The 18,588-nt window shown below is 44.8% G+C and overlaps 1 protein-coding gene and 1 pseudogene across 1 annotated transcript in view; both read right to left on the bottom strand.

Annotated features, from left to right (window-relative positions):
* Positions 1 to 5,432: 5,432 nt before the first annotated feature.
* LOC119453851 (astacin-like metalloprotease toxin 5) overlaps positions 5,433 to 18,588 on the bottom strand; it is a 38,080-nt gene continuing 24,924 nt past the window's right edge. The window contains exons 5-6 of the mRNA XM_037715898.2: positions 8,279 to 8,454; positions 5,433 to 5,779 (exon numbers count right to left, since the gene is read on the bottom strand). Of these exons, the coding sequence (XP_037571826.1) occupies positions 5,559 to 5,779; positions 8,279 to 8,454 (397 nt within the window). The 3' untranslated portion in view covers positions 5,433 to 5,558. The remainder of the gene's footprint in view (positions 5,780 to 8,278; positions 8,455 to 18,588) is intronic.
* On the bottom strand, positions 11,138 to 11,318 carry LOC119454665 (U2 spliceosomal RNA; annotated as a pseudogene).

The following is an 18,588-nucleotide window of genomic DNA, read 5'->3' as shown; positions in this document are numbered from 1 at the left end:
GATGATGATTTAATGACATGCCCTTTGAAACGGAACGGTGATAAATAATCACCGAGCCTGTTTGAGTCAGGTAAGCTATGCATGTTTTTCTTTCAAGCAGTTTTATATGCATCCCCTTAATATTTTTTTCTCTTCCTCAAAACTGTATCTACCTTGTACCGCTACCTATGCCTGTTTCGGATCCGACTGTATCAATCTCTTCTCTGCTTATTTTTTCCACCAATACTCTAAACGTATCTTACTTACCTTGACTTCTTACCGGTTGATGTCTCCCGCCACTTTAAATCCAAGTGCTTCTGGAAGGTGTACTTTACCCACGGGTCTCACTAGGTGAACACCTTCATATTCCATTAAGATGTGCCGAGTTCTTATAAGCACCACCTGGTGGTGAAACTAACGCCGTGATAAAGATATTGACTAAAAAATATGATAAATATATATAAGGAAATATAAAATAAAGATATGACCAGCGCAAAAACAGACACAAAAAGAGACAACGAGGACTACCACTTACTTCCAACGGGCGTTTATTACAAAGAAGCATGAATCGTCGCGCACATGAACACAGCCACATATACTTGTGTAAGTTATCAAGACTACTACAAAATTTCAGGAAAAACCATCAAATCCTAAGGATCCTCACGTGCAGATGACTCTAAGTAAGCAAATTCTTTTATCCGTCAACGCTACGGAAGGTTTACTGATCCACTTGTCTCTTGCAATAGCCGCTGCCTCAACGATAATTCTTGTATTGTCATTTGGGTTTCTATCTAGTATTGCTTTCTTGTGAAAAAGGGTAAAACATCCGCATTGAGAGAAATGTATTCCAAGAAAACCCTCTCTCCCTTTTCGCACTTTCTGCCTATGCTCCTGCAGACTCACATGTAGGCATCTGCCGTCTATGCCACGTAACGCTGCCTCTTGAGCAGTTGACGAATTGCTTTCTGCGCGGTGCTTGAGTTCGATTGTCTGCTCGCAGGGCTAGTTATAGCGCACAACTGAGATAAGAAAAACGAAAGCAACTCCCACCCTTTGACTTATCTTCTTGAGTTGATGCAAGATAGCATGTATGTAGGAGATTACCGCTAACTTACTGCTCGTGTACAAGGACGGATTTCTCAATTCTTTTATTGTTGCGCAGCGTCTCTGAAACAGAAACGATGAGGTGGTGGGGTTAGCCAGCCGCCTTCAATCGAGCAACCTGCGATCTGAAGCACTCCTGTATCGAGTGGTGACAAGATTTCACCAAAGCTTTGTTCAAGCCTGCCTGAACAATGCCGCGCTTGTCTTAGGTTTTCTTGGAAAAGATTGCTCTGAATGCGGATGTTTTACACTTTTTGACAAGACAGCAATCCTAGCTTGAAACCGAAACGACAATACCAGAATTAACACTGAGACAGCGGCTATTGGAAGAGGCAAGAGTGTCAGCAAACCTTCCATAGCGCTGACAGATAAAAGAATTTGCTTACTTACAGTCATCTGCACGGGAGGAGCAGCCTTAGGCTTTGATGGTATAACTTGCACTAGTATATGTGGTTGTGATCACGTGCTCGGGGTTGGGACTCACCCCAACAAATCCCCACCGGATCACGAGCCTTACACACATTATTTCATATCTGCATTACGCACTTTATAAACAAACATAAATGAATAACGAACATGCAATTTGGATTTGTGAAAAGTCAGCCAACTGAGACTCCCTTCCTGGCACAAAATGAAATAATATTGGGTTCTCTTGAACGCCACCTGCGTACTTTGCGTGTTTTTCTGGATGACTCCAGAGCATTTGTTCGCATAAATCATGCCCTATTAAAAATTTTAACTACTGTGGTTTTTGGGTCGTCTTTTTAAAACAGTCAGATCGTATCTTGAATACCGCATGCAGCAAGTAGTTATAAATAGTAGTCATGCAGCTCATTTAAAATCGGCTGGCACCGGGGTGCCACAAAGAAGTATTTTGGGGCGTTTGCTTTCTCCTATGCATATTAATGATCTAGTAACTGTTGACAAAGACATGAAATTTATTGTATATGCAGATGACACGACTATACTCGGTACTGAGAAGAATCCTTCAGATGTCACGATCAAAACAAACGAAACTGTCGTCCTGTAGTGTCTCGAATTCACTAACCGTATATCTTAACAAAACAAAGGCAGTTCTTTAAGCCAAATTATCGAAATGTTGACACATGTACACCACTAGAGCTTAATCACTCCATCATACCAATTATTCATTCTGTCAAGTGTCTCGGCGTTGTGCTTGCGCAACATATCTCGTGGAATGCTCATGACGAAATGGTGATCGGTAAGCTGTCTCGGGTGAATGAAATACTTTGCAGCTTGACTTTCTTTTTTCTTCCAAAAAACATTAAACTTCTCGTACAAATCACGTACGAAACCACTGCGCCACCGGTGCGACAGCAATGGCGTCTTCTTTAATTACGATAGCAATTATATGGACACTCCAGGCACATTTCTGCCGTCCGCGTCACCGCCGCCGCCGCCGTGAGGTTCCGTATAAAGTACACGGGCGATAAAATTGTCGCCGCGTGCCGTATGCTCCATGTGCGAGGGTGAGCCGGCGATCGCGGCTCAACCTCGCGCACGCAAGAGCGGGAAGGAAGCGCGCCGTATTCCAGTCGCGCACAACGCTCCGGAGGGAAGGCAGGGAGGGGGGGGAGTCGTTTTACTCCGCGCCGCACGAGTGACCCCGTGCGCCCGCCGGCCGCAAAGCTCCGGGGCGAAGGTAGGGCGGGGGTAGGCCGCGTACCGCACGGCCGGCTGTATCTTGAAAGCCATCTGCAGCGGGCGCAGAGTCCTTCCTCCCTGCGCTGTGCTTTCGCGGCTTAGTTCGCGTAGATGCGAGACGAAGGTCAATTCGCTCGCTGCTGCTTCTGCGCTTACTCACTACTGCGTTTTGACAGCGAGTTTCCGCGGTAATCGAGTGAGATGCGTTCATGTCAGTAACGCACCCAGGATCTCTGCCAGGGGGGGGGGGGGGGGGGGGGTTGATAGTTTGCCAATGCCATCTAAACAGCACTAATTTCGATTTCTTCACAGGAAATTGTCAAAAAATTCGCTTTTTGCGAGTGTTCAGACGACTACGCGTCTTACGTCTTAGTTGCAGTACTCAAATGCGTAAGGAAAGAACAGGGGTTAAACAAAAAGGGGGTTTAAGTCGGCCTCAGGGGGGGGGGGGGGGTTACAACCCCCGAATCCCCCCCCCCCCCCCCCCGTCGGTGCGCCACTGGTTCATGTTTGCTTGTACGCGCGTGACACCACGCTTAAATTAGTTAGTATGCCTATGTTTGCAAGCTTAGACCGCCAATAAAACTACTATCCTTACTTCGTATAGGTGTCCACTAGCTAGATATCGCAATCGATGCTTCGCCTTTCGGGCGAAACTGCGACTTTTTCTTGACAGCTCGCGCTTTGAAGCACCGTGTTAGACTGCGTCATCTCCGGGACCGGCCCACCCTCCCCTGTGCTTTCCTCGTAGCAGCTAGCGCATAAACTGTGCGGCTTTATACCAACTTCAGGAGCACCCAAATTAATCACGTTTTAACATTTCTTCGACGGAGTACAAATGTCATCGTCGTGCACCACATGACACAGCGATTACCGTACGATTGTATAACACGCAGTCGCTCATGGCGTCCCAATCGGTCTTTATCTAGTTTAGGCTCGTCAACTTTTTTATGGACAGCCCAACAATTGCCATGTCGTAAGCTCGTGTCGAACGGCTGGCGTAGAAAGCATGCCGCTGCCCCCATAAGATCGTGTTCAACGTGGTCGCCACCCGCCGGGCCGCCGGGGTGGCTCAGTCAGCTAAGGCGTTGCGCTGCTGAGCACGAGATCGCGGGATCGAATCCCGGCCGCGGCGGCCGCATTTCGATGGAGGCGAAATGGAAAAACGCCCGTGTGCTTGCGTTGTAGTGCACGTTAAAGAACCCCAGGTGGTCAAAATTAATCCGGAGCCCTCCACTACGGCGTGCCTCATAATCAGAACTGGTTTTGGCACGTAAAACCCCAGAAAGAAGAAGAACATGGTCGCCGTCGTTCTGCGGTCGTCACACACGTACACTCGCAACCCTCACACACAACTACTCAATTTACACAAATATAGGTTGGTTCACCTAGTGTCGCTTTGCATAACCCCAAACAATGCTACGTGCCTGCATGCTGGGTACCTGCAAAATGTTTCGCATAACGTCGATTTTCACAGTTCGTGGAATCCGCACAATTTCGTTTGCAGTTCTCCAAATATTTTTTTTCCGCATGACAGGGTCGTTATTTTCTGAGACCGATGAAGCCTCAACGTACAATTCATACAATCGACCAACACGCCATAAACACTCGCGTATGCTAAAAAAATACCGTTTTTATGCTCAGACATATTTAAGTACTCTTTCTTTTTGTCCACTCGCAGTAAGAGAACAAAATAATCTGCCTAAATATATAGCTAACAGAAAATCTATAGGTGATTTTTTTTATCTATGCGCGATAACGTTTAATAAGACGGTTCTATTCTATAAAAATGTGTCTTCTGAGTGTTGCCTTTAAGGTTCATATTTTTTGCGTAGTGGATACCTTCTGTAGTGGTATAAAACATGCACTGCTACCGTGTATCTGTTAAAAGGTTTTCATGCTTGTACTACTTTTGTTTACCGGCTCGAATCATATTTGTCGTTTCGTTATGCACTCGTAAGTTTGTTGGCTACTAAGTACTGTCTCGTAAAACATATCCTGCTACCACGTATTCGTTAGGTTGGTACTGCTGTTGTACTCACTTAATTGTACCATACTACTGCTACTCTACATTGTACTGCATGACTTTTTAAGGCCTTAGGTGTCTATGTTGGCGGTGACCTTGGCGAAACTGCGCCGTGATGAAAAATGGCCGACGCCGCAAAAGATGCCCGGATTGACGTCACATTTCCCGGGGAGGTTCCTATAAACAAAGTAAGTGCGTGGCTATGAAAAGAAAATTTAGTGCAGTTCGGTCTGGGTGGGTATCGAACCCGGGCCTCAGGTGTGCGAGACCATGCAGTACACTTCCCTGAAGCCACGGCTGCTCCGCGGTTCTGGCTTACTAGAGGTGTGCCTAGTGCGTGCGTCGTTGCACTCGTCACGTCGGTGCTATCTCGCTGACTAAAAGGTGTGGCCTAGTGCGTGCACTAACATGCTGCACCGTACTATGTTAAGCATTCATATGTAGCGTTCAGGAGGGTGCCTTAGTGCCACGCGTGTACTTCTCATTGCGGCTCGTTATATCTTGCGAGAGGTCTATCCCCCGATTGTATAACTTAATACATTACCAATATGTATCACAAAGAAGTCTAACCCAGATTGTGTAACTTCATGTATTACCAACCGTATAGCAGGCATTCGCCTTCTTGTGTTACAAGGGCGTAGCACCTGCGGAACTTTTTATTATTGACTCCATCATTTCACGGCCAGTATCTCTTGTGCCCTGCGTGAGACAATTCCGTATGATATTGACAGTATGCTTGAACAAAATAAATCCGTTTATGGGAGTGCAATAACAAGCGACGCTTTCAACAGCGGTATAGCATCCGAATGCGACGGGTGTCGCTGTCGCTGATTCTTCGTTTGTTGAAGACCGCCTCGAGACGACTGCCGTCCTTGGCCAGCAAGGTGAAGAGGCCCGGCGCGCGCGCGAAGAACTCCGAGCCGTAAAGCATTATCGAGTCCAAGTCGAAAGGCGAAAGCAGTCGGTTCTCAAAGGGCTGCATCTTGCGAAAGTTGTGCTGCCGCCCTGCACGTGCAAACAAATTCAGCCAAATATGTCGAAATGTTAGTCTTAATGCCGTACCGAACGGCACACAAATGCAACCATTCATTTTGTAAATCAGGAAATAATTACAGAACAAAGACAATAATTTGGGAACATAGCATGCAATATACAAAGCTATACCTTCAGTATAGTCAATGCAGCACGAATTAATTAAAGCGTGCGTGCTTAGCGGAACTGCGTCTGTTAACTATATGCTTGTTACCGACAAAAATGGTGTTTCAGCGAACACTTTCAGAAATGTTTAACGGTTGCCTATGGCAAATAGCACAATTCTAGTTCAAGAGCTGGTCTACTCGAAAAGGTGGACATTATGCGCACAAAAAACTGAAATGCATAAGGTAATAATCCACAAAAATTCACTAATGAAGTTTTTAACTAATTACGTTATGGCCCATATTGCAATTTAATAATTCTAGCCGTGGAGTTTGCAAGGCGAATCCACTTGGAACGAATTCTCAGGATGTCACCAGTGCCATAATCATCAGTTAAGAACTTAATTAGTGAATTATATTTATTTGATTATGCATTTCGATTTATTGGGGAAGTAATGTTCGCCTCTACGAGTAGGCCAGCTCATGAACGAGAATTGTACTGTCGGCCACAGGCACCCTTTAAACTTTATATATATATATATATATATATATATATATATATGAAATAAAGGTAGCATTCAGCAAGTACCTTGCTGTTCAACAGAAGATGAATCATTTACAATGACTCCCTTGTTCCCTAGTAACAATTCGTTGAATTCACCGTCCTGAAGACACACATGGTTTACGACAGTTGCAGAAACCTCCAAATTCTTTTTGCCGTTGGTGCTTTTTTCTCGGCCACAAAAAGACGTGTGCACGGAAGTTTTGGCAGTGCACCAACAAATTAGTGTTCTCGTCGTTAATCGAACCTGCAACGTTGTGCTCAAGAGCACAGCTGTCCCGCGTATACCTTTGTAATACTCCGTGTTCGATGAGTCGCACTTAATGAATGGATTAAATAATTAATAGATTATTTATTTATTTCCCCTCCCGATACTGGAGGAGTATCGAGAGAAAATGGTCAGTCCGAGCCTGACGGGTTTCAGATTCCGGCAAAACAATGCAGAGCTCCGGGTCAGCTCTTGTTTCCTGTTTAAAGTACGGGTGACACGCAGAAATGCACTCGATAAACAATTGTTGGACCAATTCGAATGAAATTTCTTGCGTGTGGGAGTAAAAGTGTAATTAGAATAACTGTTGGAAAGAGCATTTTGACTCATGATTTCGTACTTTGTGCAAAAATTGCGTAAACTGGCAAGTTCCCAAGAACAGAAGCACCAAGTTTAAAATTCAGCAACTGTGCACCAAATACAGATATCATAGTTTTGCAAGCTACATTTGTCAGAGCACCTAAACCGTACAAATTTGATGTATCTGTTTACTGTATCTGTTTGATTTTTGATTGATGATTGATGATTTTTTATTGATGTATCTGTTTTCAGGTATGCGAAAAGTAATTATTGAGACCGGATCGAATACGAACTGAACAGTGCTAGAAACGAATGAAATGTAATACTTTTCGAGCAGTTATATACATAGAGCCACCATTTTCACAATTGATGTAACACGATGCTCAGTAACATCACAGTATTCGTAAAGTTGGCAAGCTTCTGTAAGTACACTGCACGTTCTAAAGCGTTGTTTAATAAAAAGCACAAATGAAGCAGTACAAACAACTGAGCAGTTTGTTCGCATATAGAGGACTGTTCGGAGAGTGCGAATTATCACTATAAATGCGATGAAGTCTGGCTCCCTCCCCTACGTAATTTCTCAAGTTTTGTGCCTATTCTATGCCCGCAGGGGTAAAAACGATCGTAATTTTGCTCCAGTTTTGTGTTCAATTGCGCACAGTTGACATTTTAAAATATTCGAAAGGTATATTCGAAAAATATTCGTATTTACGAATGGTGACTATTTGATTCGAAGGCCGGATAGAATAGCACATTACTCGATTTGTTATTCTGAAGTTTCCAATACTGGTAAGGCTCTAGTTTACAGTCTATTTGAAATGTCTAACAGTGCTAACGAAGGTTATACAGCAGTCCTACTCTCAAATTAGTGATGCATTTCAGAACACTGTATATTACATAAATTTTGTCCGCTCTAGATGGCTTGATAGGTGCAGTTTATAGATTTGTATTATCGCTATATATTTCGCAATCACAGAGTTGGAAACTTGGTACCTGACTTTTTCTTTTTGTGATTTTCGACAGGTTTTGCAAAAAAGTGATGGCCTAATGAAATATCTAGTTCTTCAAGTCACTAGATTGTAACCTTTCTCGTAAAACTCATTAAGTTTTATACCGCATTAAGTTCGATGCATCGGTCGCTGAGAAAAACGAGTTTACCATTCCCATAAGAGCTACCGAGTTCGAGCTTCCGCTAAACGAAAGTATACATGACGGCTTTCGTGGGGAAGTGCGTATACCTGGCTGTACGTTGTCCAGAAAGACGTCGATGTAGTCGTCCCTGTCGGAGCGTGAGTGCTCGTGGTGGAAACCGACAACGTGCAGAAGCTCATGCATCACCGAGCCAATCTGCATGCAGCCAAGCCCCAGGGCCAAATGTTGGCGGCCTCCCTTACGGCCCACGTAAGATCCACACCTGCGCACGCAATGCGTACATAAAAAATGACTTTTATCAAGGCGACTCGCATTCTCATCATACTCAGACCAGTAGTAGTCTTTCCGGTAATCTAGATATCCACCTATAACCCACCGCTGTGGCGTAGTGGCTTTGGTGCGGCATGTTGAGCCCGAGGTTGCGGGATCAAATCAGCACGTCGACGGGGGTGAAATGTAAAAACACCCGTGTACACTTCATTGGGTGCACTTTAAAGAGCCCCGAGTGGTCAAAATTAATCCGGAGTCACCCGCTACGGCTTGCCTCATAATGATATCGTTGTTTTGGCACGTGAAACCCCAGAATTTAGTTTCCTATTTATCCAGATATCCCAACAAGTATACGGGATAATACCGGAGATAATGCAATCTACAAAAATTATGCAGAACCAACGCACGTTTTTTGTAATTTATGTGACGAAATACTTTCGTGAAGCGGCTAACGAACTGCTGTAAATTTGCACATTAAATTCGTGCGACTTTGGCGTAAAGGAAACTGAAGTGCTACCGCAATGTGACAACACTTACACTGCTTTGAATTTCTTAATTTCATGTTAATTTTTAACAGCGAAGCTGTTCTAGCTAACGGTAACAAGTTGCGCCCGCTGTCGCAAAACCTCGCCGAGCTATGAAGTTCCTGCGTTGCCTAGCAACCACCTCGCGGAGCGGCGCGTGCCTCGCCTCCTCTCCGTGCCGTGCACATGTTGCCTTAATTAAGGAGAGGGAAGGAGAGCATGCGCGCGGCGCGCTCAATGCTCGGGAGAAAGAAAGAGAAAATGGGAGCGAGATAGAGAGAGAAACAAATTGTAGCAGCGCCAACAAGGCAACGCGCAGAGCTGCTGCCGACGCCGCCTGCGTTGCCTAGCCGCGCATGCGCCGAAGCAGTAGCGATGACGTCACCTCGCGTTGCCTAGTAACCGCCGGCGCAGGTGCGCGCTCGCTTCGCCCGACACAGACACGGCTCCTGCCTGCCTGCGTTTGTGGCATGCCAGGAACTCTGTCGCTCGTAGGCGCCGACGCGTCCAGCGCTAGTCACGCGAAATGTCGCGAAAAGGAAGGTACCTCCAAAAATGATTGCTCGAGAATACATTTCCTACATGCGTAGTTAAGGTAAACCAAGTTAAGACCTAGCAGCAACCAAATTAATACCTAGCAGTAGCAGCCAGTAAGACTTGGGGATTGACACTTTCGCTGTGCCTAAGATTTGCATGACCGAGGGCAAACTTGCCCGCTTTTTTCCAGTTTTGCCACCCACTATTTGCCGAATTCCCCGGTGTGTGTATGTGCCATAATATTGTTACGGGGAGTATTTATTAACAGTAAACGGCTAGCACTTGTCTAGCCAAGATTGCACAGAGCGCACAGGTTTCAGCAGGTTTTCAGCCCGACAGGAGAGCCTCTGACCCAGCCCCACTACAATGTCTTTGTCTTCGCCATTGCCCGTGACATTATCCCCGGCCGGTGAAGCACCGTCCCGGCGCTTGTAGTGGTCAAAATGGGTTATCACAGTTGTAACGCTTGAGACGGGAAACATATACGATGTCACTTCGTGGTGTGGCAGTCGATGAGGTGGATGCCATGGGAGTTATCTCATAGGTGACAGGAGTCACCTGGCGCAGCACGCGGTAGGGCCCAACGTACTGCGACATAAGTTTTCACAGAGGCCAACACGACGAGATGGGAGCCGGAGAAGGACGAGAGACCCCGGTGGAAAATCAGTATCCCGGTGTCGGCGATCGGAAATGGACTTTTGTGCCAGTAGCGTACCCAGGATCTCTGCCGGGGGGGCTGACAGTTTGCTTTAATTTACCAATACCATCTAAACAGCACTACTTTCAATTTCTTCACGAGCAATTCTTGAAAAAAATCGTTTTTCGTGCAAGTTTGCGAGTGTGCAGACGATTGCGCGTCTTATATATCTTGGTTGCAGTACTCAAAGGCGCACGGAAAGAAAAGTGGTTAAACAAAAGGGGGAGTTAACTAGGCCTTAGGGGGGGGGGGGGGGTTTACACCCCCCCCCCCCCCCGACGGTGCGTTAATGTTATGTGCGGTCTGCGATGACGAGAGCCGAGCGCGGGCTATTGCGCGCGCGACGAGCGCACAGTGGCCATAATCATCATCCAGTAATCATCAACACAGTAATCATCATCATCCTCATTATCATTACCCAGCAGCGATCATCCCAAAGAGTTTATTTCTTTATTTATTTATCCTCAAGGCCAAAGACATTGGAGAGGGGAGTGGTAAAAAATACAAACAAATGCAGCAGCAAGATACAGTGAGTAATAATAACAATTACAAACAGGCATGTACTTAAGTAAAGGTGGTTAGTGCTGCGCGAAAACGTTGGTTATCAATGATTGATACAATGTCAGCAGGAAGGTCGAAATTGGCGTTGGCATGATAGAAGTACACGTTCGATTGTGGCCTAATGGTTGGAGCATCAAGCTTCCACGCTCGATCCCTGCATCGGACACGTAATGTTGTTCTTGTTGGTTTTCTTTTCTTTTTTTTTTTTTTTTTACGTGTGACCTATCCGGCAAGACAGCAGCCGCACCCATCAGCAGTCACAGTCACGACATTCCGGCAGGGTTCGCAAAGAAAGCTTTGCTTTAGAATGTGCGCCGATCCCGAAGGTAGTGTAGTCTAAAAAAGGGGGTTAACGAAGTGTCAACGATACAAAAGGCAAGAATGACGTACGTGGTATAGCACGCGGCGGAGCTGAAGCAGGCTTCAAGCACTCCGCCAACTTGCGCAAATAAGTTTAATATCTTCGGTCCAAATACAATCCATATCAGGTATTAAGCTGAAAAGAACAGATACTACACTTTGACCCACGTCGGTCATGTCTACGTTCGCACCATACACGTGTACGCCATCCCGTGTAATCAAACTAGTGCCTACCAATCTAAGTGACTTCTGTATCCCGACGTCATGCTCATAGGCGTATGGGGGGGGGGGGGGGGCAAAGTGTGCCATTTGCGTCCCCCCCCCTACTTTTGAAAGCAGACACCTTCCAACAAAACACAGCTGAAGCAAAATTTAATTCCTTCTTTTAGGCGACGGAAGCCGATTGCCAATCAATACTATTTTTTCGTGATGCTCCGCCAATGCGTTTGACATCGTGCCTTCTGGCTACATCATTGCGGTGCTGTTGTAGTCTTATTTTTAAGTTTCCAGTTCCCTGTTATAGCACGCCTAGCAGTCTTGGAACGAATTTTTGTAGAACGACACCAGGGTATTTTCTTTTTCGAGGCGGTCTTTGACTCTGACGAGTTGCTGCGTTAGTTTGCTTGTAGAGATGTGGCAGATTCGCATTTCATAACTTTTGTAAATCCTTGAAATGACTCGCTCACCCCTAGTGCCTAAGGAAGTGAAGCCCTCTCCCTTGTTGTCCTTGCTCTGGCAGGAGGGTTAGCAGCACGCCTTCTTTCCGTCATTATAGGCTGGTCGGGATAGCCATTGTCGAGGAAGTCTTTCTTCACTCTCTTCAGCTCAAGTGTTCGTGCGACAGCAGTAGAGCATAAGCGGAATGCGAAATACATAGGCGAAACTGGGAACTTAAAAAGAAGGCTACAACAGCGCCGCAATTATGTAGCCAAGTGGCACACTGTGTCAAACTCACGGCCAGAGCATCACGAAAAAACAGGACACGGTATTGATTGGAAATCGGCTTTCGTCATCGAAAAGGAGAAGAAACTATCAACCCGCTTGTTCCTTGAATCATTTCGCATATAATCTACGGCACACGCGATTAACCGGACACGGGGACTCCCCCTGAGCTATACGCAAACGCATTACGTCATTCGGCATGTAGATAACAAAGACCTTCATGAACTTCGTTCATTGTGAACAACGCACCCGTATTGGGTGCAAAAACGCCAAAAATATTCTCGTTTTTCTTTTTGTTTCTCGGTTGGCGAGTGCTCGTTTTTTTCAACCATCACGCAATATTTATGCGTTATACACGGCAATTAGGTGTTTTTTCCCGGTATCCTCGGCAAACTATGCGAAGAGCGTTGATTATATTTCTTCGATGTATGAAGCAATGTTCTGAGTGAAGAGCGATTAATGTTTATTCCGTGGAGTTTCATTACAGCCTTTGTAGAAAGTTACTCATTCAAGCATTCCAGGATGCTATATATATATATATATATATATATATATATATATATATATATATATATATATACTGCCATAAATTGTTTTCCATAAAATGTTTTCCAGGCTCGTAAAACAACTGCACGGTATACGAACTTGCAATTTTGTCATAATATGTAGAATTTTGAGTGAGATGCGTTGCTAAACATTCACGTTCCTGCTTTAAATGGAATTACTACAGATAATTACTAAATCATTATTTTTCCACGTGTTCCTTGTACATCATATGCGATTCATAATTTGTTTCTCCGGTGTCCTCGGTGAGCTAAACAAGGCATCTTGTTTATATATGGGGAAAGCTAGGGGCATGGTATGGGTAATGTGTAGGGGATGTTTCAAACGAGTAGGTTAAGTGCGCCTTTTCCAGTAAATTACGTATGCAAGTGGCCCATAGCGTTATTAGGGTGTTTTACGAGCGGTGTGTAACTGCTGCACTGGCATAATTACAACAACTGAGGTCTATTTTTGCGAACATAGGGGGAACTATACGTTTTATCCGCGTTGAACCACAACAAATGTTTAACCAGGTTTCCCAATGTCCGAAGAGAACTCTGCGTTTCAGAAATTTTATAGTTTGAAGGAATAAGCAGCATCTTAAATGCAATGTGTCGCAAAGTTCTAAGGTTAGTGGCTTGTTTAGAAGCGTTACGAATAAATCTTGAACTCTCTCATTTTCTTTTTTTCATGCGTGATATATTATGTTCGCCTGGTGTTCTCACTAAACTAAAAAAAGGCAGCTTCTTTATGTTTGGTGACTGTAAGGACCAGGTAATGGGTGATGTGCAGGTAAAGTTTAAAATATATGGGTAATTTGGGCTTTCGCAATAAATTCCTTATGCAAGCGCCCTAAAGCGTTATAAACGTATCTAACGAGCGGGGCTGTATTGAGACCGCTACACTGGCACACTATGGTAAATGTTCTGGCGAAGTAACATGTGTGTTGATGAATTACTGGCTTTTAAAATTTATCCCAACACGAAGAGCTCCAAAACACTACATGTGGGCATGGTTTCAAACGGAACAGTCATATACGGGCAACGTTTTCAAGCATGCGATGTAATTACAGGAAACTGAAACTTTTATGGCAACTGCTCGAAAGAAACAGCTTCGCTAGAAATGGGGTCGTAATTCTCCAAGGTCGGACACATCTGCTATCTTTATTTCTTGTGAATATTGCAAGTAATTTATCTGTATTGTATTTTGTTACGTACGACCTCAACAATACTATAACGTTAACTAGCAACACATTCGTGTTGTAGACATAAACACCAAGTACAATTCGTTGTATCATTATTAATGCTGTTTGTAGCAAATGTGCTTTTTTTTATGCGCGCTGTACTGCTGCTACCGGGCGGGATCAGGGACCTCTGTGAGGCCCAGCCACCACCTCTTGCTGGTGTTAATAAAGTTTATTCAGTCAATCAAAACAAAATGCAAATTAAAATAACTTTTGGGCCCTCATGGTTCACCATGTGTGATTGATAAATAGGCCATATAAAAATAACTAACAGACGCCTTTTCAAGGCGCGATGACATAATATAATAGGAATTCGCAATTATAAACATATATATATATATATATATATATATATATATATATATATATAGAGAGAGAGAGAGAGAGAGCGGGGGGTCAGGTGGTTTGCGGCTTACCCCCCCCCCCCCCCTCCCCTTCTCGGGAAATAGTTGGTACGCCTCGGACTCATGGTCTACGTAGGCTCCTTTCTTCAGTTCTGCTCTGACTGTGAAATGGTTAGGCTGCGTGTTGTACGGACTGAAGAACAGCGTGCCTACCAAGAACGACGGCGTGAACACAAAAGGGAATGGAACCGGCGGCGGCGGCGGAAGGAGACCACCGACGATGAGCGGGCCGCGAATGCCAAGCGTAAACGTGCGGCCCGCCAGGACCGCGAGGCGGAAAGAAATGCGAAATGGCCCCGATTCTGCCAACTTGGAACGTTTCACCGGAGCAACGGTCAATCGCCGCATACACAGCTTCACTGGTCATCCACCTTTACAGAGTGGAATGGCACTGAATTTTGTGGTGTTCATTGTTCAGCCGTAGATGGCTCAAGGGTGGAAAAATGCGTTGTCCGGCGTTATGGCTCCAAAATTCACGGTGCCACCACGTGGCATGGTGCCACCATCGAGTGCCCTAATTAATTCTTTCTTAGTTAAGGTGCCACCGTGTGGCAGCTTAGTTAAGAAAGAATTAGGGCACTCGAACCCACGACCTTTTGGTGGGAGTCCAACCCTGAACCTCTGGTGGGTGTCGAACCAACGACCTTGGGTGTTAATTAGGGCGAAGTAATTTAAGAAAGAGTTAATTAATGTAGAGTTCATTAAGGCACTCGAATCCACGACCTTTGGTGGGAGAACTTGAACAACTAATAGGAATTAAGAACGCATTCGAATGAGAAGGTCAACTAATTCAATGAATATCTCGTGAGCGAGCAGGGCTTTCGCCATCACCCTCTTTAGCATATACTGAAGTGACTTTAGACTTTTAACTCATTTTGTATCCTATTTGTATCGTAGTTCATCCGCAAATACGTCGACCTCGTCATCTTTAGTGCGGACACTCGTTGACCCTTCATTTTTTACCAGTAGGCCAGGTGGGCCCATCCCGAAGATTCTGCTCACTATGGTGCAATGTGGTTAATTCTCCACTACGCTGGCGCTAATTACGCCCCTACCAGTGGCGTAGCCAGAAATTTTGTTCGAGGGGGGGGGGGGGGGGGGGGGGCTCACGTTGCAGCGTGGCCTCCTCCTTAAAGAATTTGTGAAGGGATCAAATACATGAATAATAACTGCATTGCCATTGTATATTAGATGCTGCAAACGAATTATTGAACGCTACGCACTGTCAAGTAAAATATGTATTTTTTCGTAAAAGAATATATTCGTATGTCCCAAAAATTGTGGCAGAAATAACTGATATCAATGCTTGCGCGTTTTTTTTTTTTTGTCTATTTCATAATCAAAGAAAATATCACACGAACTTTAGAACTACATCAGTTCGAAACCAGCAAAACAGTGTATGCAGGTGATATGAAAGATGTAAAGGCCATGAAATGAACAAGTTAAGGACAAATATTTTGATGAATCTTTGTCATTGAAGAACCTTGTTTGCATGTTTGTACATATGCAATGGCAAGGGAAAAACCTCAATGCTGTTACCTGTTACCGGTCATGTATTGCAATTACACCGAGATTATAGTCGCAACAGTGAGTACATATAAAAAGCAGGAGTTCTGCAAAAATATAATTAGAAATGCGAAGATAGAATGGAATATAAAAAGGCGAAAATACAACTTTATAAAAGGCAGAAAAGTGTCGCTGCAAACAAAGCTCACTGCTTGTATACACAAAACCTCGCAACAAGATATTTAAATATACGTAGAAGTCTCCAATAAATCTACGCATTTAAGCTAACGTACGTAACTGTATATAATGCATCAAACAAGACAAATAAACATGTTGGGCAGTCACAGATAGTAAACTTTAAGCATTGAAAGACAGACCATCCAGGCAAGAACAAAACTATGATAGCAGAGATCGTGATATGTACTTGGGCCATGCGGCGGTCGCGACAGCACCATATGGGTAGAATAATAGAGGAATAACGCAGAAATCAGTACTAAAATGTGTAATTAACTGCCTGCAGAGCGGCAACAAATATTTTGCAACCAAAATTAAAGAAGGGTATTGCTTCGGTTCAAAAAATAAGTAAAAGCAGGTAGCTAAAAAGAAAAAAAAAAAGGCCAAACGAAAGCCACTGATGATGCGGCAAGTTGAACTATCCAATATTCGAGTGTGTTTGTTAGGAAACACCGCGTGGGCCAGGCTTTCAATGAGCATGGACGGTCAAAATTGGTTATTGATGTTCTCGTAATTTTTGTATTCGCATGATAATTTTGATCATGATGCCAACTGTTAGAATAAATGGCGAACATTTCTGCGGTTTTAAAAGCTAATGAACAGTCATACGTTTTCATAATTACGAGTTTATGAACCCGAAAGAACACAGCTTTTTAGTTGCATTGATTTTTGCTGCTTCGCTATCTAAAGGACAAACTTCACTCGGCGGGGAAGTTTAGCGAAGCGGTCAATGACTTCGGACACGTTGATGCCAACGTCTCTGTGGGCGTTTAGAAGCGCCAGCCTAACCATGCATTCCTCAGACATTGTAGAGCGCAAGTAGTTTTTTAGTAATCACATGTTAAAAAATATTCTCTCTGCGCAGGCAGTGTTCATTGGAAGAGTGACTAGAATCTGCAGCAATTTGTATACATTTAATAGAACCTGCAGTCGCAATGAGAGAGGACATCTATTCCGGTGCTAAAACCTAAAAACACTCCCTCGATGTCGTTGGCATCCTTGTTTAGGTACGTTACACAAACAAAGCTGTTCGATTCCACCAAGATCCGTCGTTTCGTCAGCAAGTATGGATAAGCAGCCTGCAGCGTTTATTTTTGCATCTAGGCTTTCTTTGATAATTACACCACAAATTTCTATAATTTGGTTTTCTACATCTTGGCTTAAATACGAGGCATTACTGGAGCAACTTTCCAAATGGTTCTTCAGATATGTATCTCCACAATCAGCTCGCATGCGGAGAAGCGCTCTGAAAATACCGGTATTTTCAGCGGGGGCTTTGCTGAAATCCATAGGACCACTGTCCCTATGGCCAGGGAGAGCCAGAACTTGTCGCCCGCAAAAAAGAACTGCCTCAATAATAGGCCGTTACCGTTCTTCTGTTTTCTCTTATTTTACTTTGCCTGCCCTGGTCCAGCTGATCGATCACATTGGGCGCGCTTCATGAAAACGTTTGGAGAAAATTATCAGCTGCCAGCTGACAGTCGCGGTGATATTTAGTATTTCCGTGTGTGTGGAAGATTGCGAGCTCGTGCTTCCATTTTCTGGAACGGCTTGGACACGAGGGCTCCAGTGCGCGCAGGTTGGCCCAAGTTTATAAGAACATTAAACCCATAAAGCTACAGAATTGAAAATCTAAAGCACGCCTTTAGAAATGTCAGTGCACCTTTCGCGCCAAAAGTTTATGACAACTTTATACCCCCAAAGTTCGGAATTGAAATCCGTATGCTTCGTAGATTCCGCGGACGGTGCGAGATGCCGCAACGTGCCCGCTCGCTATCGAAAAGCCCTTGAAATTTCGCGCTCGGATGGGGCTGCTTGCATTATGTGACTCCGGGTGCAAGGGCGTTGCCACGAAATCCAGCCTGAGTTCGCAATGTTCGTGCCAAAATGGATTTTCGAGCGTGAAAAAAAATGCTGTAGACAAAATCCAGAATGATTCCCGGCGCAGGTGGTTATTTTTGGTCGGTGGTGCACGCCAGCACGAAAAAATTGCGGGGGGGGGGGGGGGGGGGGGAAGGGGCTGAAGCTTCATCAGCCCCCCCCCCCCCTGGCTACGCCCCTGGCCCGTACCGCTAGTTTTGCCTACTCTGCGACTAATCGTCGTTTGTTGTCTCGTTGAGACCTACATTGAGAGCGAAAGGGTGGCTTTCTTTCTGCAGATGGTTACAAGATACCCAGATCTCAGATACTCCAAACCCATGCGAAGTCAGTAAAGAAGACCTGATCTTCAAAATGTGGGCCACTCGCGTGGTTGCGTGCCACTAGGTATGTGCGCCCTTCAACGAACCTCATTTTACGCCAACTGTGTCTATTCTACTGGATATGGCGAACTTCGCAGCTGCGCCGTAGGAGGCGAAGCATGTCCAGAGGGTATCGCGACAGAGGAGCCCGGCAGGCCTCAAAAACGACGCGTTTGGGCTAACTTGATAAAATCTGCCCAAAGTCTTTCCCCTCGTTACTTATTCTCGATGGCGCATAAAATGACAAATTATGTCATGGAAATCATGTTCAACACGTTCACGGGCGTCTGAAGAGGTTCATATAGCTCCGCCACACCCTGCCCCCTCTATCTCCC

This window comes from Dermacentor silvarum, chromosome 5 (genome assembly GCF_013339745.2).
Source record: "Dermacentor silvarum isolate Dsil-2018 chromosome 5, BIME_Dsil_1.4, whole genome shotgun sequence".
Taxonomy (NCBI): domain Eukaryota; kingdom Metazoa; phylum Arthropoda; class Arachnida; order Ixodida; family Ixodidae; genus Dermacentor; species Dermacentor silvarum.
The sequence above is the reverse complement of the archived record's forward strand: the minus strand, read 5'-3'. Positions and strand labels throughout refer to the sequence as shown.